The 22,009-nt window shown below is 43.4% G+C and overlaps 1 protein-coding gene across 9 annotated transcripts in view; it reads left to right on the top strand.

Annotated features, from left to right (window-relative positions):
* ZNF185 (zinc finger protein 185 with LIM domain) overlaps positions 1-16,084 on the top strand; it is a 64,433-nt gene extending 48,349 nt beyond the window's left edge. For 5 of the 9 annotated variants that reach the window (XM_081897363.1, XM_081897360.1, XM_081897362.1 and 2 more), the window contains 11 exons: positions 1,279-1,374; positions 2,266-2,364; positions 3,786-3,869; positions 6,871-7,125; positions 8,411-8,509; positions 8,896-8,982; positions 10,562-10,629; positions 12,057-12,138; positions 12,648-12,750; positions 13,392-13,490; positions 15,575-16,084. In XM_081897363.1, coding sequence (XP_081753489.1) covers positions 1,279-1,374; positions 2,266-2,364; positions 3,786-3,869; positions 6,871-7,125; positions 8,411-8,509; positions 8,896-8,982; positions 10,562-10,629; positions 12,057-12,138; positions 12,648-12,750; positions 13,392-13,490 — 1,072 coding nt within the window. In that variant the 3' untranslated portion in view covers positions 15,575-16,084. The remainder of the gene's footprint in view (positions 1-1,278; positions 1,375-2,265; positions 2,365-3,785; positions 3,870-6,870; positions 7,126-8,410; positions 8,510-8,895; positions 8,983-10,561; positions 10,630-12,056; positions 12,139-12,647; positions 12,751-13,391; positions 13,491-15,574) is intronic. The other 4 variants (XM_081897361.1, XM_081897364.1, XM_081897365.1 and 1 more) reach the window with 3 other exon arrangements.
* Positions 16,085-22,009: the final 5,925 nt, after the last annotated feature.

Genomic DNA, 22,009 nt, shown 5'->3' on the forward strand with positions numbered 1-22,009 from the left:
TCATTGTGTTCACGTGGGTTAATTTAGGGTTGACATATGTCCGGATTTTCTCGGACATATCCAGAATATTGCAGTCAGCAGCAGTGTCTGGGTGGAAATCAGCCAAATGCCCAGGAAAATCCAGACATATGGCAGCTCATACGTTCTGCATTTAAAGCACATGATGCTCCCCCTAAGGAGTCCTAGGGACCGTACTTTCCTCTTCATTGTGCTACAATTCCCAGCACCCTTAACAAACTACAGTTTCCTGGATTCTTTGTGAGAGCCATGTAGTTTAAATGCATGGTGTGCAGGTAGCCTTTGTCTAATGGGAGCAAGGAGCACCTTCTGGCAATTTCATGGATGGCAATAGTTTTAGGATGGACTGGAATTGGCAGCTTACCCAGTCCCAGGATGGGCGACGGTTGCGGCCTGTCACGGAGGGCCTCAAGTCCCAGGGAGCAATGCTGGGCGAGGTGGCTAGCAGTTGGTGAATCCCAAGGCTGGCTGCTAGGAGTGGCGGGTGTTCCTGCCATCTGGTTATCTGAATTCTGGCCCATCTGGCCAGGCTGAGTGGGCGGGGCTTGTAAGAGGACCAGAGTGGAGCAAGCTACAGAAATGCTGGCTGTGCCCACACTTGGGACTGCAGTCAGGTTAAGAACAACCCTCCCTCTCTCCACCCCATTTAGTGATGCTGTGGGTTTTGTATGCCAACTTTCCTTCCTTCCTTCCTTCCCAGGGCACCGCGCTTACTGGCTTTCCTATGGTTCAGTAATGGTTGCCATTTTCAGAGCTAGGAAGGAATTTGCCTGCAAACAGATTGGCCCCGTTTGCAGGTTTCGCCTTCCCCATAGCAATAGTTGCAACTTGGCTTGATAAGGCATTAGGTGGAATCCTAACATCAGGCCAGAGGTGAAGTGGTGCATCACCCCCTACCTCAAAACTGTGTGATCACAAAGTACCCCATTAAAGGAAGCTAGGTGGAAGTTTCTGTCCAAAAGCCAAGGCATGGGGCAGATGGGCCCTAGAGCTTCCTTCAGCGCCCTGGGATGGCCAGCCATGTAGACCTGCGTCTTGTGGAGAACTCATTAATCCCAGGCTCGACCCTGTCAGGCTAAGATAATATACATCCAGTATCTAAGCCAAATCCTACCTACACCTGGAATCAATAAAGCTGTGGCCAATTTTAAATCCGAGAACATTGTCTTGTCCAGTTTGTTCACCTTCTAAGGCTAGGCCTTGCTCCCTGGGGAGGTGTCACTGCAAATGGGTCCGCAACCGTCTCCTTTCTTCTTGCAGATCTTTCTCTGACTTTGAGAAGAAGGCTATGCAAGAGATGGCATATGAGAGTCCAAGTGACACAGAATACAAAAAGGTGGAAGCTCATCTGGCAAAGTAAGGAGGCAGACAACAGAAGGTTCCACCATCGCTACTTGATATGGCCGGGGCAAAAGTCAGATCAGCTGCTTTCTTTAAAACTTTTTACAGAAGCAGTGAGAGGAGGAGGACCCTGTCAAACCTTCCCTTTGTTGAAGATATTTTGCAGCTCCACTGTCTCTAGGATACCAATGGCATTTTTCACCTGTGCCTTTGTTCCTTAAAAGTAACTCTTGCTTCTGTAATCTATATATAAGTGGGTCCCTGCAGCACTATGTTGCGGTGTAGAGTGTTTGTCTCCAGAGTTTGAACCACAATGTTCCATTCCCTCTCCCACTTTATTTTCCAGTTTTTTTCTCTCCAAAACTGTCAATTACTATTCCATGCTTACTGAGCATGCTCAGTTTCCATTATTTATTTATACATAGGCTACAGCCCTAATCCCTGGCAAACAATAGCAGGGCTTGATTGAGTGGTACAGCCACAGCCCTACCATGCACTAGGCAGAGCAGAAGGTGTGGTGGAGGGAGAGAGGAAGGAAGCCCCTTTGCTGCACGAAAACCTAGGATTGCAAAGCAAACCAAACCCAGATCAGGTGGTGGCATGGCTCATGGCAGTTCAGGGGGCTGGATTGCTCTCCCATTTATTTCAGATATTCCTTTTCCAGTCTTCATTGCCAGATTTACATTAAAATCAAATACACATTAAAACAAAGCAGGCAGGAAAATATACAAACTATCACACAACCAGCAGAGATAAACTAGTGTGGCAGTCCTATGGGAAGCTTGCAAACAAGACCAGAACTCACCCCACCTGTGACTCCCAACAACTGGTATGAGAGGTATATTGCATCTGTATTCTTTTTTTAATGGACAAGATTTGCAAATGTTACTGTCTTTCGTCGGTCAGATCTGGTTCATGGTCCAGTGAAAGCAGCCTTAGTACCGGCATCCAAGGTGAACTCCCGAGAGCTGCCAAAAGGGATGAGTCAGAGCTGGAAAGTGCAAGGTGAGTGCAGGGTTCAAGAGCTCTTCTTGCTGCGATGGAGTTTCACTATGTGAAAAGGACATGCCTTGCTCACAGAATGCTCTCGGAGGGTCCTCTCCCTGATGGAACTCAAGCAACTAGCATCAGTTTCTTATCAGGAGCAAACTTCACTGGGTCTTCTGGAGTCTCCACCATTGCCTGCATATTTCCTCTGTTGCAGGGAAAATAAATGGGTCTTTCGGGCAGGGAAAGGAAGGAGGTATAATGGAGATCCTTCCCCCCTTTGTAATTAAATGTGAACATGCAAAATTCACACTTCCCAAATCAATACACAAACCAAAGCCAAACTATCCTTCAAAACTTTGCACTTCTCTGAATTGTGTGATGCAGTTATCCCACCAAAGAACCCGTACACAAAAGTGTATATGAATGAAAAGTGCATGGGGGGGGATGCATATACTTGTGAAAACAATGTACATAGATGCATTCTGTTTGGGGGAAATAGCTTGCAAAAATGCATATACTAGGCAAAATCGCATACCAAAATTGTGCATATTAGAGGAGGTGCACACGACAATTATGAATTTTCATGCAGACTGTAAAAATAAATAAATGCACAAATGTTTGCAGAAATGTGCCAAACTGAATTTAATATTTGGAAAAAACAGAAATGGAGAGAAATGGAAATGGACATCTTTATCCTGTCTTAGAAGGGAGAAAGCTGTGGCAGTGCTTGCAGTTTTGAAATGAACAGTACAGTGGCACCTTGGTTCTCAAACTTAATCCGTTCTGGAAGTCCGTTCCAAAACCAAAGCGTTCCAAAACTAAGGCACGCTTTCCCATAGAAAGTAATGCAAAATGGATTAATCCATTTCAGACTTTTAAAAACAACCTCTAAAACAGCAATTTAACATGAATTTTACTATCTAACGAGACCATTGATCCATAAAATGAAAGCAATAAACAATGTACTGGAGACACACAATCAATCCATCAGTAGCTGAGCTGGGTTCCACACAGTCACAAAAACAAAACAAAAAGAGCCACAAAAACACAAAATAAATAGCAAAAACAGACAGATCTCAGCGTAACACTCAAAACGGAAGTGTGGCACTCAAAATAGGAGCGTGGCACTTAAAACAAGAAGTGTGACACTCAAAATGGAGCATGTTTGGCTTCCAAAAAAAGTTCACAAACTGGAACACTTACTTCCTGGTTTATGGTGTTCGGTTCCAAGTTGTTTGAGTACCAAGGTGTTTGAGAACTAAGGTACCACTGCATGCTGTGTGCAAGGTCCCACTTGTTTCCAACTTGTTCACAAGGATTTGAGCAGGGGTTGTTTTTCTGGCCATCTCTGCCCAAATGCTCACAGCAATGGAAAGTTGGAAAGCATGGCTTGCGCACACATACATATGTTTATATCCCCTCTATTTCCCTGGCAGGTCCAGTTCTCTCTCTACAGAGAGTGGCGTTGCCACTCCGGAAAGCCAACAAGGAGAGCATGGGACAGATTCGGACACATCAGGGTAAGGAAACATGGAAGGCTGCAGTGTCTTCAGAGTTGTCCTTCCTCACTGATCTCATAGTTTCATGCTTGAGCTGTGGCCTGGGAAGATGCTGCATTACCAGAAAGCCTGTAGTTCTCCAGATGTCAATGGACTCCAGCTCCCATCAGAAACATAGAGAGTCCCAGGTCTACCATAAACTGACTTAGGTAGCCTTCAGCAAGCTTCTCTCTCTTTCTCTTTCAACCTTGGCATCCACATCTGCAACATAGGGAATAAGCATGCAAGGTGAGCCCTGTTAGATCAGGCCAAAGGCCCATCTAGTCTAGTTCTTACAGTGGCCAAGCAGATGCCTGTGGGAATTCCGCAAGTGGGATATGAGTGCAACAGCTCTCTGCCCACCTGAGCTTCCCAGCAACTGGTATTCAGAGGAACAGTGGAGGGAGAACATCACCATTGTGGCCAGCAGGTACAAATAATCTTAACCTCTTTTAAAACCATTGAGTATTATTTAGATTTCTACTACAGCAGGACTTACAGCAAGGAACCTATGACCTTCTAATTGTTAGATTACAGTTCCCATCACCCCTGGTTATTGGCCATGCTAACTGGGGCTGATGGAAGTTGGAATCCAGCAACACTCAGAGAGTCACAGGTTCCCCATCCCTGTTGTTAAAATATCATTCCCTCCCCCCCACCAGTGCACTGTAGGGTTGCCATTTCCACCTCCCTGCCTCTTATCCTGTTCTTTAAGAGCATCCTGCCATGAGAAAACAAAGCAAACAAAACTCTTTCTCCATTGTTTTATTGTTCCACATGCACCTACTTGATTTCTTTGTCTGAGGCTGCTGTGAAATGGACAGGAGTAGGGCAGGGGCCAAGCAATGGCAGGTAATGTGAGAGTCTCAGTTAGTTAGTAAATGTACATAATGGATTGTTGTTGTTGCTGCTGCTGCTGCTACTGCTGCTGCTGCAAGCTTCTGATAGATTTTATCTCTCCACTTAAGAGGATGAATACTTTTTATAACTTAGCCCACAACACTTCCCTAGCTGTGTGTCCACAGAAGACAGCAAGCAGGAATTGCGTGCTCAGTGCACACCCTCTCACGAGTTACGTCAGCATGCAAAAATTGTGGTTTATGCTGACGGCATGTTAAATTTGATGGGTTATTTCACCACAAACAGGGAAATGCCACATGCTGAGTATAAGCAACAGGAAGAGGTAGTAGAGCATCTGCTTTGCATGCAGAAGGTTCCACCGCTCTAGCAGTGAAGAGAGATGTTTTCAGGGCCTTCTTGAAAGCCTGTGCCAAAGGGGGGGCATGCATAAGTCATTCAGAAGGGAGTTCCATGACTCTCTGTTGCACACATCAGCCTAATCAGCCATTCCAGTAGGTACACAAGTAGGGCCTTCAGTGCAGACCTTAGTGTATGGGCAAGGTCATGATGGTTAGGACAGTGAAACAAATATTCACCTGCTATGACTTCAGTTCAGTTGCCTCTTGTCTTTTCCGTGTTTGGCAAAAGAGAAAGCAGTTGCTTCACTTTTTCCCCTTGTTATATGAAAGTTGCAAATCATTAATCTTCATCTTTCTAGATTCAGAATCTTGAATTCTTGAGTCCCTTCCCAAATATTCTGGCAGTTGATCTCATTTATTCCTGTCTTGTGAATCCATTTAAATTTGTTTGTGTTATTAATTTTACACCTTTCTTAAAGTGGCAATCAAAACTGGGTGTAGTATTCGTATTTTTCAACTTGCCTGTCCTGTGGAACTGTGCTATCTGCACTCTAGGCTTCCTGAGATGAAGTTTCTCTTGTTGCGTTATTTTCTTCTGGCATATTTACATAGTTGGGTCTTCTCATTTTATATTACTTCTTTGCTGCCAATCGTTTTTAAACCTAATCCTATTCTTCTTATTGTTTACAGTCCTCAGTTTTGTGGCACTAGCTAATTTGACAAACACACTGAAAGAAGAGGTTAATGAGAAATCGGAACATCACTTAATCTTAGACCGGCAATAAGCATATTGTGACCTATTGTGTGTTTTGTTAATCTGTTAGAAACCAAAACACAGGTCAGATTTTGAGTGAGAACGAGAGGAGGATATTAACTTCTTCATATGTTGTGTAGGACTGTGCCAAGGCCTTTATTTAGAATGTGAAATATCATGTTCATGGTGCATTATTTACCTTTCTACAGTCTTTTCATCCATCTTCCACTGAGTTCTCCAAATAGATGCTGGTAACTGCAAGTTCCTCATCTAGTTCTTTCAGCATCCATGGGTATACCTTTGCATCCTGCTGATCTGAATTTATTTCAAATAGCCAAATATTCCAGAATGGCAATCTGGTTTAGAAAAAAACCAAAACATGTCTACTGAACAAACTTCATTAGATTTGATATTTTGGCTATTTGTTTTTATTCTCATTAAGCTTTCATCATTCTTTAGCTCCAAATCCAGCTAAAGTTAGTCCCAACAGTTCCATTAAAAGCAAGGGGGATTCGTTGGGACTAACTTGTTCTATTTTTTCTATAGGATTTAGCTGATCTGGTGGCTTAAAAAAACGGTGGTGCAGTTTATCTTTCTGGCACTTTCCCTTATTTTTCAGACTGGTTAAAACTTCCTTCTTTATCACTTGGATGTGAGATCTATTGATTTCTTTGGATTGCTGCCTTCTTTGTCCTTGACTCTTCCTCCTCCTCCTCAGCAATAAAATAGTTTGCAATTTTGCAAACTATTTCACATTGTTAGCACCACCAGATGTTGTGGGCTTCCTTTTCCTCCAGCTGCTTTCCATCTGGATAAATTTATCCACTGTTATATGCCAGGACTTGCAAACCATCTTGCTGTCCCCTCAGCTTTGGACAGAGGAGACAACATTCTTTCTTGTAAATCAAACATGGTGCTGAGATTCTCCATGTTTTATGGATTAACTACTCCAATAGTTAATCATGGCAGATAGGCAACAGAGTCATCCTCTGAGAGATCTTGCTATGATGACAATTAGGATTTCTTTCAGTCTCTCCAGGGGGGTTACTTTGGGCATGTCAGAGACAAGTCATAGGATGCCAACCTATATGGACAACCCCAGTGTGTTGGAGAGAGGTCACAGGAGATCGTCATATCTGGATTCCCAACCCAACAATACCATCAGATCAGAAACTAGGCATGGGATGTCATCATATCTGAGCAACCAGCCATCCAATGCCAGAAAGTTGGAGATCAGTCATGAGATAACATCATACCTGAACAACCAAGCATTCAACAGTGGAAGGTAAAGAGGCTTTGAACAGTCCAAAAGACCTAAGTAAGAAATCCACAGAGAACAGTAGAGTGAAAGCTGTGTGGGAATTGGACCTGAGAATCTTATAACCTGGCTTAGATCAGTTGGATTCTGGTCTGTATAGTAAAAAGGGTCTTCAGAAGTCAGTGGAAGCACTAACTTACGAATCATCACAACCAGATAACATGATAGCAAAGAGACAGGATATGCTAGAATACCAGTGATGGCTTGAGAATAGTAGGGAGGAAAAATCAGCTCAGTTGCCATGGATAGCATTATTGCAATAGGCATCACCATTATCCTAACCTTGCTGATCCCATGCTTGTGTGCAATCCTGTTCAACCCTCTGCGAGCAAAACAGTGGTTTAGCTGAACTTCTTCTTATCCCTGCAGTGTGCTTGTCCTGCAGAACATTTTGAAATATGTGGCTGACGTAGTTACTTCTCATGCCAGAATTCTATGCACTAATAGCAAATTCATTCTTCAAGTATCCATCTTTGTCCATCCAAAATGGTACAGTCTGTGTACAAGACGGAGAACGTGAGAATAGCTCAGCTGGGTGAAGCCAATGGCCCATCTAGCCCACTCTGGTCTCACACTGGCGCATCAGATGTCTGTGGCAAGCCCACAAGCAAGGCCTGAGGGCAGTAGCCCTTTCCTCTCCTGCGGTTTCCAGAAACGGGAATTCAGAAACACACCGCCTTTTGACAGTGGAAGCAGATAATAGCCATCATAGTTAGTTCTAGGCTTGAGGGAACATTGAGGTTTATAGACGTACAATAAATCCTCTAATGTAGGGGTGGGGTGATCCAAAATAGATAAATGGGGACTTAGCATGTTCAGTGATCATGGAATACTGGCTGGTTTGTTAGGGGAAAATAATAGGAAATGGTGGGAATGGGAAGCATGGACATGGCTGGCTTCCAGGAGCATTATGCAGTGCCATATTTTGTTGGTGGTGACTATTATCAGAGAAACATGTTCAAGAACTGAGCTTAATGTGCTTTAGAAGCACAAAGCAAAAGGCAAAGTATATTTTACTGGAACAACTAAAGGTTAATCCAAAAGGAACAGGGGCATCTGCATAATGAATAAAAATGTATATGTATGGACCAAAACAAGGGCCTTAATTTCTTTAAAATGTAAGAATGGGTGTTTTTAATAATGCACATGTACTTTGAAAGCTCTCTTTGGTTATTTAGAGACAACCCATAAAAGGCATCATCTCATTTGTTCTTACTGTTTTGCTAACACTGATATATCTGTTTCTTCCCAGTATGTCCTACTACCCCTTCAGAGATGGCCCAATAACTGGCTCCCCAAGGAGCCACAGGGTGCCTTTCTATAAGGACATCTGTGACACAGATATCAGAAGGTAAAGATGAGGTGGTTAAACAGGTTGTTATTCACCCATAACAACCTGCCAAAGCTTTAAATTTATGGTTGATGGCACAGATATTTGGCCCTAGTTTGTTCATAGTGCTGGGAACTGTATCTCCATGAGGTTCCCTGTATCTACAGTTCCCAGGATTCTTTATGGGAAGCCATGTGCTTTAAATTTATGTTGTGGAGGTGACTAGTGCTGATGTTTCTTGGACTCTCTACACCTAGCCCTTGTACCAAACATTCATTGATGACTGCTCAGGCAATGAGGGGATACAGCAGGGATGCCACTCTGAATGTCTACCCTTCTCTAACACATGCCCCTGAGCTGACATCTAATTAGATGTGCTGCTTATCTAATTTCCTTTCCCTTGACAGGAATTCAGATGAGAGGGCTGGGGCAGCTTCCTCTCGGCTTAAGAATCCTTCGGCCTCTGGTTATGACTCAGACCCCACCACATCAAGGTAAAAAGTGGAGGTCAAGAGGAAGCTAGTTTTCATGGCTACTCACTCCCACAAGTCATTGTACACTGCCTGTGACATTAATACAGTGACAGAACTGCTTAGTGGTTCCCAGAATGTGGCCTTCATTTCTGCACTTCCAGAATCTCGCCTTCATCTCTATGTTCTAAGGAGATCAGGATATTATACAAGTTCCCCTTTCTCCTAAACTGATTTGGCACTACAACTCTGTCAGGTAGATTAGACTGAGGACTCAGCTACTTTGGTAAAGATAAAGCGCTGTGGAGTCCCGTTTTTCACCTATGGGATTTCCCTGTATGAAGTCTACAATGTGTTTAACTGAATCACGCTTTTGATGTGTCTAGATCCAGCCTGAGAGAGGTCATGGCTAGCCCAGAGTCACCTGAGAAGGGCTCATGAGGAGGTTGCACTGGCTATCTTCACCCTTCAAACAGCCCTCCACCAGCCATAATATGGCACTGTGGAGGAGTCCAGCATGCATGAGTCTATGTGGTGCAGAGGTTAGATTACTGGACTGAGATCCGGGAGATCGGGGTTCAAATCCCTACTCACCCTTGAAACTCACTGGGTGGACCTCAGCCAGCCACATCCTCTCAACCTAACCTAGCTCACAGGGTTGTTGTGAGGATAAAATGGGGAGAAACATGTATGCCACGTTGAGTTCCTTGGAGGAGAGGCAGGCTATAGGTTTAACAACAGTAATAATAATAATAATAATAATAATAATAATAATAATAATAATAATAGTAGTAGTAGTAGTAGTATTCATCGGTAGCCATATATGGCCCCTTTGCACTGCCACCAAACATACAGCAAGGCTGCTGCATGCATCATCAGCAAGGGTTATTCATTGCAACCTCATGTGCCCTTCACACATACTTTCAAACCATGAGGGGATTCATTGGAACACCCCTCTAGTGACCTTCATGGCTTAGCTAGGGATCTGAATGTGGCTGTTCTTGCTCCTTGTCTGGCACTCTCTAAACCAGTGGTGTCCAAACTTTTTTCAAAGAGGGTCAGATTTGATGAAGTGAAGGGCCGTGGGGGCCGACCAAAGGGCCACCCTTTTTTTTGGATTGAACTGGATTAAACCAACCGGCAGGCTAGATTAGGCCCCCAAAATGGACTTTGGACATGCCTGCTCTAAACACTGTATATCACAGACTCTTAGACTGTCTTATCTGGAGTAAACTTTGTTATTCTACTTCTACAAATATTTATACTCCACTTCCACCTTGAGGTGGTTTACAGATGGAACCTGCCCCCCTGCTAAAACATAGAAAAAATATAATTAAAAACAATTAAAAATGGATAGAAATAATATGATATAGATAGATGATAGACAGATCATAGATAGATATAGATAGATGATAGATCAGATAGATATAGATAGATGATAGATCAGATAGATATAGATAGATGATAGATATTGTTGTTTAGTCGTGTCCAACGCTTTGTGACCCCATGAACCAGAGCATGCCAGGCATGCATAGATAGAGAAATGATAGATAGACAGATGTATAAAACAACCTGTTCAAAATCTGTTTCTTGCCATTTTTAGCAAAGGCCTTCTCTTCGTGAAGCAATCAGTCAACAGCACAGAATTGTCATCCTCACCACGTTACAATAGGTAAAGGGAACGAAATATGGAGAGAATGGGTGCATCTAAGATTGCCTCTGCAGCATGTAAACCTATACCATTTTTATGTATGGATAAATCTGTGTGCAAAATGTTTTGTTAGTTTGCCTTTGGCTACTTTGGCTCTGATGACCCAAAAAATGGTCCCACACATGCAGAAGATGCCTCAGATAGCTCACCCAAATTTGATGATGTAGTAGATGAGAAAAGGCATGGATATAGGAGGGGATGAAGCAAAGAGTTGCTTTGGAGAGCTAGCATCTATGTGGGAAATCAGAAATATCTCTGACTTCCCCTGGATGTTTCCAAATTAGAGCCTGCCTTGGAATTACCATCCTTTGTTCACTCACTTTCAGCAGAGCATCTAGACAATATCAGTGTTAGGCCATTGCAGACCAGTGCTTTCTGTATTGTTCACCAGTGCTTTTTCAGTTCTGATTTATGACATTTTATGTTTGGATGCAATAAGATGCAAGCCTTATTGCACTAACTCAGCCAGTGTCAACAGGAAAAGTTGCTATTGAGGCTTTAAGGGGCTCCTTTGCCTTTAATTAAAGGTTCCCGGTTTGCCAGTCTTTATCCTATTGATCCTGGCTGCGAGACTAGAAATGAATTACCCTTGAAAAGCTTCTCTTAATTGGCTCAGTGTCCTGTCCTACAGGGGGACAGCTTTAAATAATGACTTCCACTCTTGTTCCCTTTTCTTTTCTATTTCGTAAAATAGTAGGACACTGAAGAATTAAGAAAGGCTATTGCACGAGGCAGTTAGTAATCTATCTGCTGTGGTCAACTGAGACTTTCCAACAGGAAACCTTTTTATTAATGTTAGAGGGACCTTTCACTGAAGGTGGCTATACTTGTGAGTAAACATTATAGAATAGCATTGTAATAAAGGTTGTGTGGGATATCCATTTTAATTCAAAATGGAAAAGCCTCCAGGACATTGGGTACTCCAGCATAAAAGCCACCTCTCTCAGTCTGCCATAATCTCTCAGTGTTGCTCCTTGCAATCTATAAATATTTGTGTATTTAAATGATCCTCCTCGTATGCAATATTTGATTGCAAAGTCACTTGAATAACACAGATAGGGTCCAGAGAGAGAGAAAATCCTGATCACACTTTAATGAGGAAAACTGAATGAAAACAGGCTATACTTTAAGGAGAAAAGAACAGAGAGGTTTGTACATAGCAGGGAGCCATTCAACCAAGCCTACAGAGGAAAAGCTCCCTCAGAACTACACAGCCAATCAGGGCATGTGCTACCTCAGCAAATATCATGCCATTCTGCCTACTTGCTAAGTAACACCTCCACCTGTTCCCTTCTTGGCTAGATGACTTTAACACTAAAATAATTAACCCTTAAGTTGTACATGTAATGTTGTACATGTAATGATCTATTCTTACCTTTATCCCCCCGTCGCAGCCTGGCTGATTTGTCTGAACTGGAGAGGACAAGTTATAGCAGTGCCAGCTTTCTGAATAGCAGCCCCCCGAAAAGGTAGGACCATTTGTCAACCTGGAAAGCTTCATTATAACAAATAATTACAATGTTCAAGTGATAATTCCTACAAAGGGACAGCATTACATACTTTGGAACTAAGGGGCAATTTTTTAAAAAAGCTTTTTATATAAGGAGCCTATTGGGTTGCTCACACAAAATTATTTTCCTTTCCCCCCCTCATGCATTCTTTTCTTCTTTCTTTCACTAGATTTAGATTTAAAAAAAACTTTTGCACAAAATTGGAAAAGCAGGAAATCTGGGGAAATGCAAGATGTCATTTAGATGTAGAGGCTATGAGTTCCATGGCCTTGTGTAGGGAAGGCAAGAAAAATACAGCATTGTGGACAACTGAGGATCAGATCTCCTGATGTTTGTTTTTGGTCACTTAAACCAGTCAAGAGGAAGGCTTCAGTCAAGAGCAGTGACACTTGATGGGCTAGTTGGTGGTAGTTAACCCATTTCCCTTATATGCATTCCTGAGTCCTCCTCCTCCTCCTTTACTTTAGGCCAACTGAAGACATCTGCACTTATTGTGGCCGTGAGATCCGCAACTGTGCTAAGATAACCATTGAGAACCTCAGAATCTGCTGCCATGAGTACTGCTTCCGGGTAGGTCCCTCTTTTTGCCACAAGTCATGCGTATGGATCTATATGGCAAGGGGGGAAATGGGGAGGTTATATCATTTGGGAACCACCTCACACTTATTAATCAGAAACCTTTTAAAACAATAGTATACAAGTATCAAGATGTCTTATTTCACCACACCAAGACCAGGCACAAAAGTAGGGTATTGGTTACACAATTTATTATCTGCTATGAGTCCCTGGGCTCTGTCAGTATCTGGTACAGTTTGGCAGCCCCAGACAGAAGAGAAGGACGAGGAAGGAGAAAGAGCAGCTGAAAGCTCGGCAACCAGGGTGGAGGAGAGAGAAGGGAGGACCTTCCTGTGTAAGATGGGGAAGCAGATCTTCCAGCTGTCTCCACCATCCCTCCTGCAGATGGTAATTCAAGGAAATTTAGCATTCGGTGTGTTTCAGAATCTTCACAAGCACCTGTTCTTTGTGTGGCTGTATAACTGATGTGCAATATTTGAAAATATTAATAAGCTTGCTGCCTGTCCAACCAAGATGTGTGAATAAATATCTTCTTTTGTATGCTGCCACCCTACCAGTGTGGGATTCTTCTGTATAGATCCTTCCTTTTTTGGGCATATTTTAATTGCAGCTATTTCTTCTTTCTCTCTCCACAGTGTGGGATTTGTCACAAGCCAATGGGAGATCTCCTGGATAAAATCTTCATTCACCGGGACATTGTCCACTGTGATAAGTGCTACGAGAGGCTCTTCTAAGTGAGTGGGCCTTTTCTCTGAAGCATTAAAATGGGATGGAGAGGTAGAGGACAGGAGGAGGGAAATACAGTAGTATAGTATACAGCATTGATCTTCAACCTTGGTTCCTTTGACAATGTTGGACTATAACTCCCATCATCCCTTTCCATTGGCTAATCTGGCTGGGACGGATAGGAGTTGCAGCATCGGGAATGAGACCCATGGTTGAAAAAACACTGAGGCAGAGGCTAAATACCAAAACAGAAATATTGCTGATTATATCTACCTATCTATAACTTTTAACTAGTGCTGTACACACGTGGTCTATATAGGAATTTTCCACCCTATCTATAGGCTGAGTAATTTAGGGGACATTTCACTGAATTTCATTAAGGGAAGGAAAAATTGTCCAACGGTTTCTTTCCCTTCTCCTTTTTATTCAAAGTTTTGTTGAAATTTGCAGGGAGGATACATCCCACCCTGCAAAAAAACCCCAACAAAAACAAAACAAAAACCAATCACCCCCCAGGATACAGTAAATTCTCCAACAGTTTCTTACAGAGCAGACCTCACTGTAAGTGGTAGCAATAGCATAGCTTCTCCCTCCTGCAAACACACATCCATGGCTTAGCAGCGGCAGGATCAACTGTATTGGCAGTCAGGTCACCATTTTGCGCCCTTCACAGTGCCCTGGCCTTAGCTGCATTTTGAAACATTGTGGGAGTTAAATGGCAGCCAAAACACACAGACACACACACTTTAAAAAATGGAGTAAAATGGCAGAATATTATTTTTTTTTGTGAGGTGGGTGTGGGAATGGGAATTTTCTTTTCTTCTTTCTTTTCACCTCAGCTTAACTTTAAATTCAGTGGGTTGTTTTACTTGGGAATGGCTTTGTGAAGTTAATGGACCTAAGTCAGTCATAGCCATTCATTTCAATGGGCCTATGATTAACATTGGATACATTCCCTGTCCCTGACATCAGCAACATAGGGATAATAATGTCCTGCATTGTCGGATGTTACAGGTAAGGAATGTGGGATACTTTCAACACTGTTAAGGCATTCTAGGAATGCTAATGATATGTTTTGTCGTTGTCACTGTAACTGCTGTAATTATATACTAATAATATGCTTGGCACCGATGATGCAGGCACAGTGTGGCTGCGATGCATAATGTAGCTGCATCTGGATCACGTAAACTACTTATTACTAGTCCCTTTCCTCCAGGGAAATCAGGATAGTATATGTGATCCTTTTCTCTCTTGCCCATTTTATCCTCAGGTGAGGTGAATTAGGCTGAGTGTATGTAACTGGGCCATAGTCACCCAGTAAGCTCCATGGCTGAGTGGAAGGATTTGAACCCTGGTCTTGCCAGTCTTTGTCTGCCCTTCTGATATCTCCTCCCTCCAGGAGGTAGGGCCATAGCTCACTGGTAGCTCACTTTGCAGTTAGAAGGTCCAGGTTCAATCCCCTGCATCTCTAGGTAGGGCTGGGAATGTCTCCCTGCCTGAAACCTTGGAGAGCCATTGCTAGCCAAGGGGGACAATACTGACAGCTCAGCCATGCTTCCACTTCTTACATGCCTGAAAAAGCATTGCCCTACTCCTTCCCCAGGGAAAACTCACTCTGTAGTGCTGAATCAGAGTAAATGTCAATGCGGAGGAAACATGAATTTGATCCAGCTAAAAAGAGCTGTTTTCCCCTGGGGAAAGCAGTGTGAGAAGAGGAAGTGTGGATGGGGCCTGAGTTAGATGGACTAACTGTCTAACTCAGGATAAGGCAAGCTTCCTACATTCCTATGGCTGCTCTGCTGTAGCAGCCAATCTGGTTGTCAGCCTCCCCCCATCTTTGGCTATTGACTGGCAGCAGCGGCAGCAACTCAATTTTGCAGTAGTTGCCTGTATGCGGTGGTATATTGCCACTGTGCTGTTTTGCACCACTTGCTGCTGCTGCTGCTGCTTCTTCTTCTTCTTCTTCTTCTTCTTCTTCTTCTTCTTCTTCTTCTTCTTCTTCTTCTTCTTCTTCTGCAGAGTGCCACTGCTTTGCTGTGTTCATTGCCTAACCAGTTCATTATCGTCCATTCATTCTCCAATTTTCTCTTAGATTTCCATCGCCCAGAAGAGCCTAACCCAAGAGAAGACCATAGCCAACGTGGGCCAGGATGATTTGACTGCCTTCTGACCAGCGAACATCTGTTCTTCCTCTGCTCTTATGTTACTCTTCTTTAGCCACCTTTTCCTAGGGAAAGCAATTCACACTCTCTCATTTAGCTTTACTACTCAGTAACAGGCAGGCAGGTCCAAAATAGGAACAAAAATCCAGTGTCACCAGTCAGAGAAAAGAGTGTTGGGAAATTATAAAGTGCTGAGCACCTCCAGATCATTTGTCTTTGAGAAGATTTGTTGGGACACATTTCATTCTGATAAACTCGTCCAAGTGCTAAACTGAATGAGATGCAGAGGGGGAGACATTGTCCCTATCTTCCAGAGACAGCTCTTATTTTCTAGTATTAATCTCTTTAAAAAAACCTGTCTTTGGTGGCTAAGTTATACAATGTTACACCAGGCAATTGTCAATCTGCATGTTCCAATGCATTTCCCCATCAGTACTGGGGGAGGGGGGAAACCAGGTTAATTTTTTTGGGGGGGTGAAGGGTAGGAAGCAGGTTTGTTGCACGAGAGAGCTGAATCATATTTAATTGTGCCGCCTGAATTTGCTGATATGTGATTGAATTCCACTTGAAAATAATGCCAGTCTGAAAACATCCTCTGTTTTGATTTTGGGGTGCTTTTAAACAAAATCAACATGGAAACGTGCGCACCTGGGAGGGTGGCTATATGTCCTAGAATGCAACTTTCTGTTTGAAGGACTGTCTGATCCAAGCTTAAAGGAAAAGTACTATAAGAAGGCAGATCTGTAGAAACCTTGAAGTAGCCCAGCAACACCACCTTGACAGCAGAACTGAGCAGGCACAGGTCACACCGTCTACCCCAATAGGCTATAATATTTCTATTATATTAATTCTTTCTAAATTTGTGGCTAGACATACAAATGAGCATGTGCAAATTTATGCAAATCTGTGACCTGTTCTTTTTGTGCACATATGATGCATTTCTTCTTTTGGAGCTATGTGGAACTGGCCACCCTTGGCACATACGGAATGGGCGTAGCTCAGTTCAAACATGCCTTATATGCATAACGTTGAACTCTGCCATTTCCAGGTGTTTTGTTTTTAAAGGATCATGAACAGCAGGTGATTGATAACATATCCCAAGATCCTGGACAAATACTGCCATGCAACACAGATATTTACTGAGCTAAGAGGACCCATTTCCCCATTCATTATAGGACAGCTTCATATATCCAGTAGCTTTCCTTCCATTCCACCAAAAGTGCTTGCCTGGAAATGAAATGTTGCTGAATGTGTTTGAGTTGCATTGTAGCTAATCTGTAAATGCCCTCTGTTCTGTTTTGGTTTTGAATATTCTTAAGCTTTTTTTTTTTTTTAAATACAAACTGCTCAACAGGTTATTCACAGGGTAAATGCATACAGATGTACAGCTGGCAGGCCTACACAATAGTGCATAATAGTGACTGCATGAAAGGTGTTCCCTTGTGTCATCATTCTTGGTGTGAGAATAGGGTTGTGTCCACATGAGTGTCCTCATTTGACTTGTGAAATATTGGGAGATGCAGTGGTATAGTTAGGTAATTTTAGACCAGGGTCACTGAAGTGTCATCTTTGGATGTGAAAGTGCCTTTGATTCACCTGGGCCCACCTGGGTCCCCCACTCGCTGCCTCCATCATCATGAAGTAGTGTGGGTGGTTGTCTTTCTCTCTCTCTGAAAGTACATAGAGTTGAAGGAAGGAGTGAGAGGAGTGTTGATATTTGGGGATAAACTGACCAGAATGGGTGTCATTCATGGCAGTCACTAAAAAAAAATCCATATAGTAATGTGGATTTTTTTTTTTTTTACAAGAGACATTGGGGTAGGAGTTTAGAGATGATCACTGGAGAATAGTGTGAGGGATGTATGCCTGCCTGGTTGAGAGAGCTCCAGTAGAATATTAGTGTTTGTTGCGGCTGCTAATTAATAAGATCACCATCTTAACTCAAGATATTAAACTTATTACAGTACCTAAAAATAGTGGCAACCGTTTTAGACTCTAGACATAATAGTCTTCTCATGGGGGGCTTTTTAGATGGTAATGTCTATTCCTTCACTTCAGAGAGTGGTTGGTCATTTTCCCTGCTGAGTGAGACCCTCTACCTCTGCCCAAAAGTACTGCCCAGCACCAGGGTGTTTTGGCTGGCTCATTACAACATTATGAAGCAAATATGCTGGGGCTCATCCACACTCCCTTTTGTGCCTCATTTTAGGCACAGGTCTGGTATCTCCAGGTCCAGGTAATTTATTCCCTCCCGGCACTTTCCCCAGGAAAACCTGGCAATCAGATTTTCCAGATTGCTGTTTGCTCTAATTCTGTAGTAAAACACACATTTTCCTGGGGAAAGCATTGGGACAAAACAAAAACATAACTGCTTTGACACAGACCTGGAAAACCCAGACCTGTGTCTGGAAAGCGTGGAGCACAGGTAAATGTTTACGACCTTTTCTCCTAAACTACTTTTTTCCTCTGATTTTGAGCCTCAGGCTATAGCTACTTAACTCTTGCAGAAATTTAAGGCAAAACTCTTGCAGAGTTTTCAGCAAACCTTTGCATGGTGAATTGCTGTATTCATCAAACCTTTCATGTTCAAGTTTCGAGATATTAGATTTTTCCTTTACATGCCCCTCATATGTTTTAAAGATGCCTCCAGTTAAAATACCTGCTGCTCCTGAAAATTACCAATTCTTAGTACACAGGCATGCAATAAAACCTTGTGACTTGGGCAAGATCTTTTGTTAGAAGTCCATGGTCAATATTTAACTTCTAGGCTGACTTCTTTTTCTGCAGGCTTTAGAGCACACATTTTTATCAAGCAACAAGTAAGATTTCAGAAGCTGTTTAACTGATTGCATTATTTCCTCAATGACACGTACCGCTGCAAGCTGCTTTGGGAAGGGAGATATAGGTCATATAGAAGTTTTGCTTCATTGTACTTGCTAACCTATTTTCTTTGAACCAAAAGTTTAATCTCTACATAACAGTTCCTCTAATAAATATTATGTGCAGAAAGCTGACTTAATCTTAATTGTCTGTGTGATGTATTTCCTGGTGTTCCAGAGCCAAAAAGGTCCTACACAGCATTCATCATCAACCTTTGGTCCCCAGATTTTGTTGGTCTATAACTCCCACCACCCATTACTTTTGGCTAAGCTGGCTGAGACTGATAGGAGTTACAACATCTGGACTGAGACCCAAGATTGAAGTGCACTGATCTAAAAAGTTCACATTGTGGCACAGAGGAGACTATTGGTTTCCAGAGGAAAAGCACATTTCTCATTCTTGTGGCTCCTGAGAACTGTGGCGATGTGTTATTTTAAAGATGTGGCAGCTAAGGGAAATTTGCAAAACTGCACAAAATGGAGAAAGTGGGTAGATTTATGTCTCACACCATTGTCTCTATCTCTACCTCCCTTTGCCATTAAATTAATTAGTACTAGATTTAGGAATGGGGGGAATCCTTTGCACAATACATGATTCACTTAGGCAACAAGATGGGGAACAAGGCATAGTTCCCCAGGTGGCAGAGCACCTGGCTTGCATGCAAGAAGTCCCAGATTTAGTCCCTGGCATCTCCAAACAGGGCTGGGAAAGACTCATGCCTGGAACCCCACAGAGCATAATAACACAAAGCCTGCTGGATCAGACCAAAGGCCCATCTAGTCTAACAACCTGTTCTCACGGCAGTCAACACCAGATACATTTGAAAAGCCCACAAGCAGGACACAAGTGCAACAGCTTTCTACCCTCCTGCAGTTTCTACTGCCAGTAAATCTAGACTAGGAGGAGCCAAGTTGGTACCCTCCAGATGTTTTGGACTACTACCTGCAATATGCCTGACCACTGGCTAAACTGGCTAGGGCTTACTTGCCCAGCTGCAACACAACAGCCCTGCAATACTGTCAGTTGAATCTTACTCTGGTAGATGTTGCCACCCACTTTTTCTTTTCGTCACCTACAGCCCCAGAACCAAAGGGAGGGGGGACTGGGGATGCACCAAATCAATTAATTTAACAAATTGCTGAGGAGTTCACCCTGTACACTTTGGTTCAACCTACACACAAACTGCTTGGGGGCAGGCAGGGGTAGTTTCCAGCTGTTTTATCCCACTTGGAGATCAAAGGAGCTTGCATTCTTCCAAACATCCGAAAACCCAGGGATTGAGACCAACACATCCTGTTTTTCCCAGATGGTTCTCTTATAAGTTGAGTAAAGGCAGCAGCCCACACACCTCAAGTCTCTTCCCAGATCTCAGAAGGATGTGCTGGTCTCTTAAAAAGTAGGGGGAAACCAAGCAAAAGGGCAAAATAGAATACAGTACGCAATAAATCAGAGCACTGTGGATTTAAAACTGGACAGCTTAACCTATTAACTACGACACTTTTAGTCTACTTATGAATAGATTGCAAGGATGGTCAGCTTCCTGGTATGAAAATCCTGGTCTGGACCCTAATGGTAGGAGGGAAACAGCTTCAGTAGCCCTCTCCTGCAGTAGCCCTCTCCAGCAACTTAGAAGTATCATATATCTGTCATGGCTAGTAACTACTGATAACTTTATTCTCCAGGATTTTGCCTTATCCCCTTTTAAAGCTGGCCAGCATAGGAACACAGGAAACTGTCTTATACTGAGTCAATATTATACTGCTTTATACTGAGCCGTCTTCAAATATCTTAAGGGCTGTCACACGGAATATGGACCAAGCTTGTTTTTTGCTGCAGTGGAGATTAGGACTCAAACCGATAGCTTCAGTTTACAAGAAAGGAGATTCCAACTCAACATCAGGAAGAACTTTCTGACAGTAACAGCTGTTTAGACAGTGGAACGGTCTCCCTCAGGAGGTAGTGGACTCTCTTTCATGGATGTAGCTGGGGGGGGGGGGCAAGGGGGCAGCAACACCCCATCAAGTAAAACAATAGAAATACTTAACTAACTGACCAATCACATTGGTTCTACCCCCCTAGCGAAAGTCCTGCCCCCCCCCCACTGGCTGTGCCCATGCTCTCTTTCCTTATAGGTCTTTAAGCAAAGGGGGAATGGTCATCTGTCAGGGACACTTTAGTTGAGATGCCTGCATTGCAAGGGGAGGTGGACTAGATTACCCTCGGGGTATTTTCCAACTCAATGATTCTATGTGTTCGTTTAGGGAGAGATTGTGTCACCTCTTTTTCAGTGCAGACTAGCTCATCTGTGAGTCTTCTCCTTTCCAACCCACCCTGCTATGTCATGCAAAAGAGCAACCGATTCAAGTGGCATGCATCTTGATGGCAAACTGAATAAGACTTTGGAATAATGAAAACAGTTAGCACAGGCAGAACTGCATCTAGCTCAGTATTGCCAGTATCACTTCACAAGATTTCAGATGGGTCTCTTTGGAGCCCTCCCTAGAGATGCTGGGGTTTGAACCTGGAGTCTTCTACATGCAAAGCAGATGCTCTACCACGGAACAGGCCTAACCACCTGGCATCCTTGGTTAGTTACCATGGGCACAGCTGCCCCCCCAGATCAAATAAAACAATAGAAATACTTAACTGACCAATCATGTTGGTTCTGCCCCCCCCCCCCGCAACAAAAATCCTGGCTATGTCCATGGTAGCGACAAGTGTCCTGGTAGAGCAAACTGCTGATGCCTGCCACGGGCCACAAGAAGGCTGAATCCAGCCACCATTTAAATTTCTCTGAGCATCCCTAATGTAGTGCCACTTTGAGTATTGTGGGATACAGAGCGGTACCTTGGCTCCCTTGCACACTTGGCAAAGAGATGTATTAGCGCCTCCAAAGCCAGGAGGAGAGACTATGGACCAGAAACTCCAAAAAGTTTGTTTTTCAACACGTTTTGCGCAACTCCGCTCCCTCTCATCCTAATAAACAGTAGTAATAATAAAATAATTAAATGAGTAGCGCAGATGCGGCATGAGGCTGCGAGGGCACACCGCTATTGGCAGGGCAGCTCCCCGTCGTCGTCCCCCGACCCCGCGTTCACCTCTAACGCATCAACCACAATCTACCTAGCACCTCCTGCCCAGCAAAGCAAACTCCTTGCCTTGCCTTAACTAAGCCACCCTTCTTTGCCCCTAGATCTCCCTGCAGCTATCAACGCGCAGGCGTAAAAGAAGATATACACCTTTAGGACACGCGCGCCGTCAGGAGGCTTCAAAAAGCCGGAGGTGGGCGGGACTTTCTCTGAGCGCTGTCCCTTGTCTCTATCTCTCTCACACACACAACGCTTCCATCCCGCCCCTAACTCCGATTCCCTCCCTTCTGATTCGCTTTCGCTCGGCCGGCCGTGCAGTAGATATGCAAATGAGGCTGCGAACGTAGCCAATCAGCCACAAGAGGACGAAACGAGAGAAAAAAAAGAAGGGAAAAA

The sequence above is a fragment of the Podarcis melisellensis genome, assembly GCF_964234715.1.
Source record: "Podarcis melisellensis genome assembly, chromosome: Z".
In the NCBI taxonomy this organism is placed as follows: Eukaryota; Metazoa; Chordata; class Lepidosauria; order Squamata; family Lacertidae; genus Podarcis; species Podarcis melisellensis.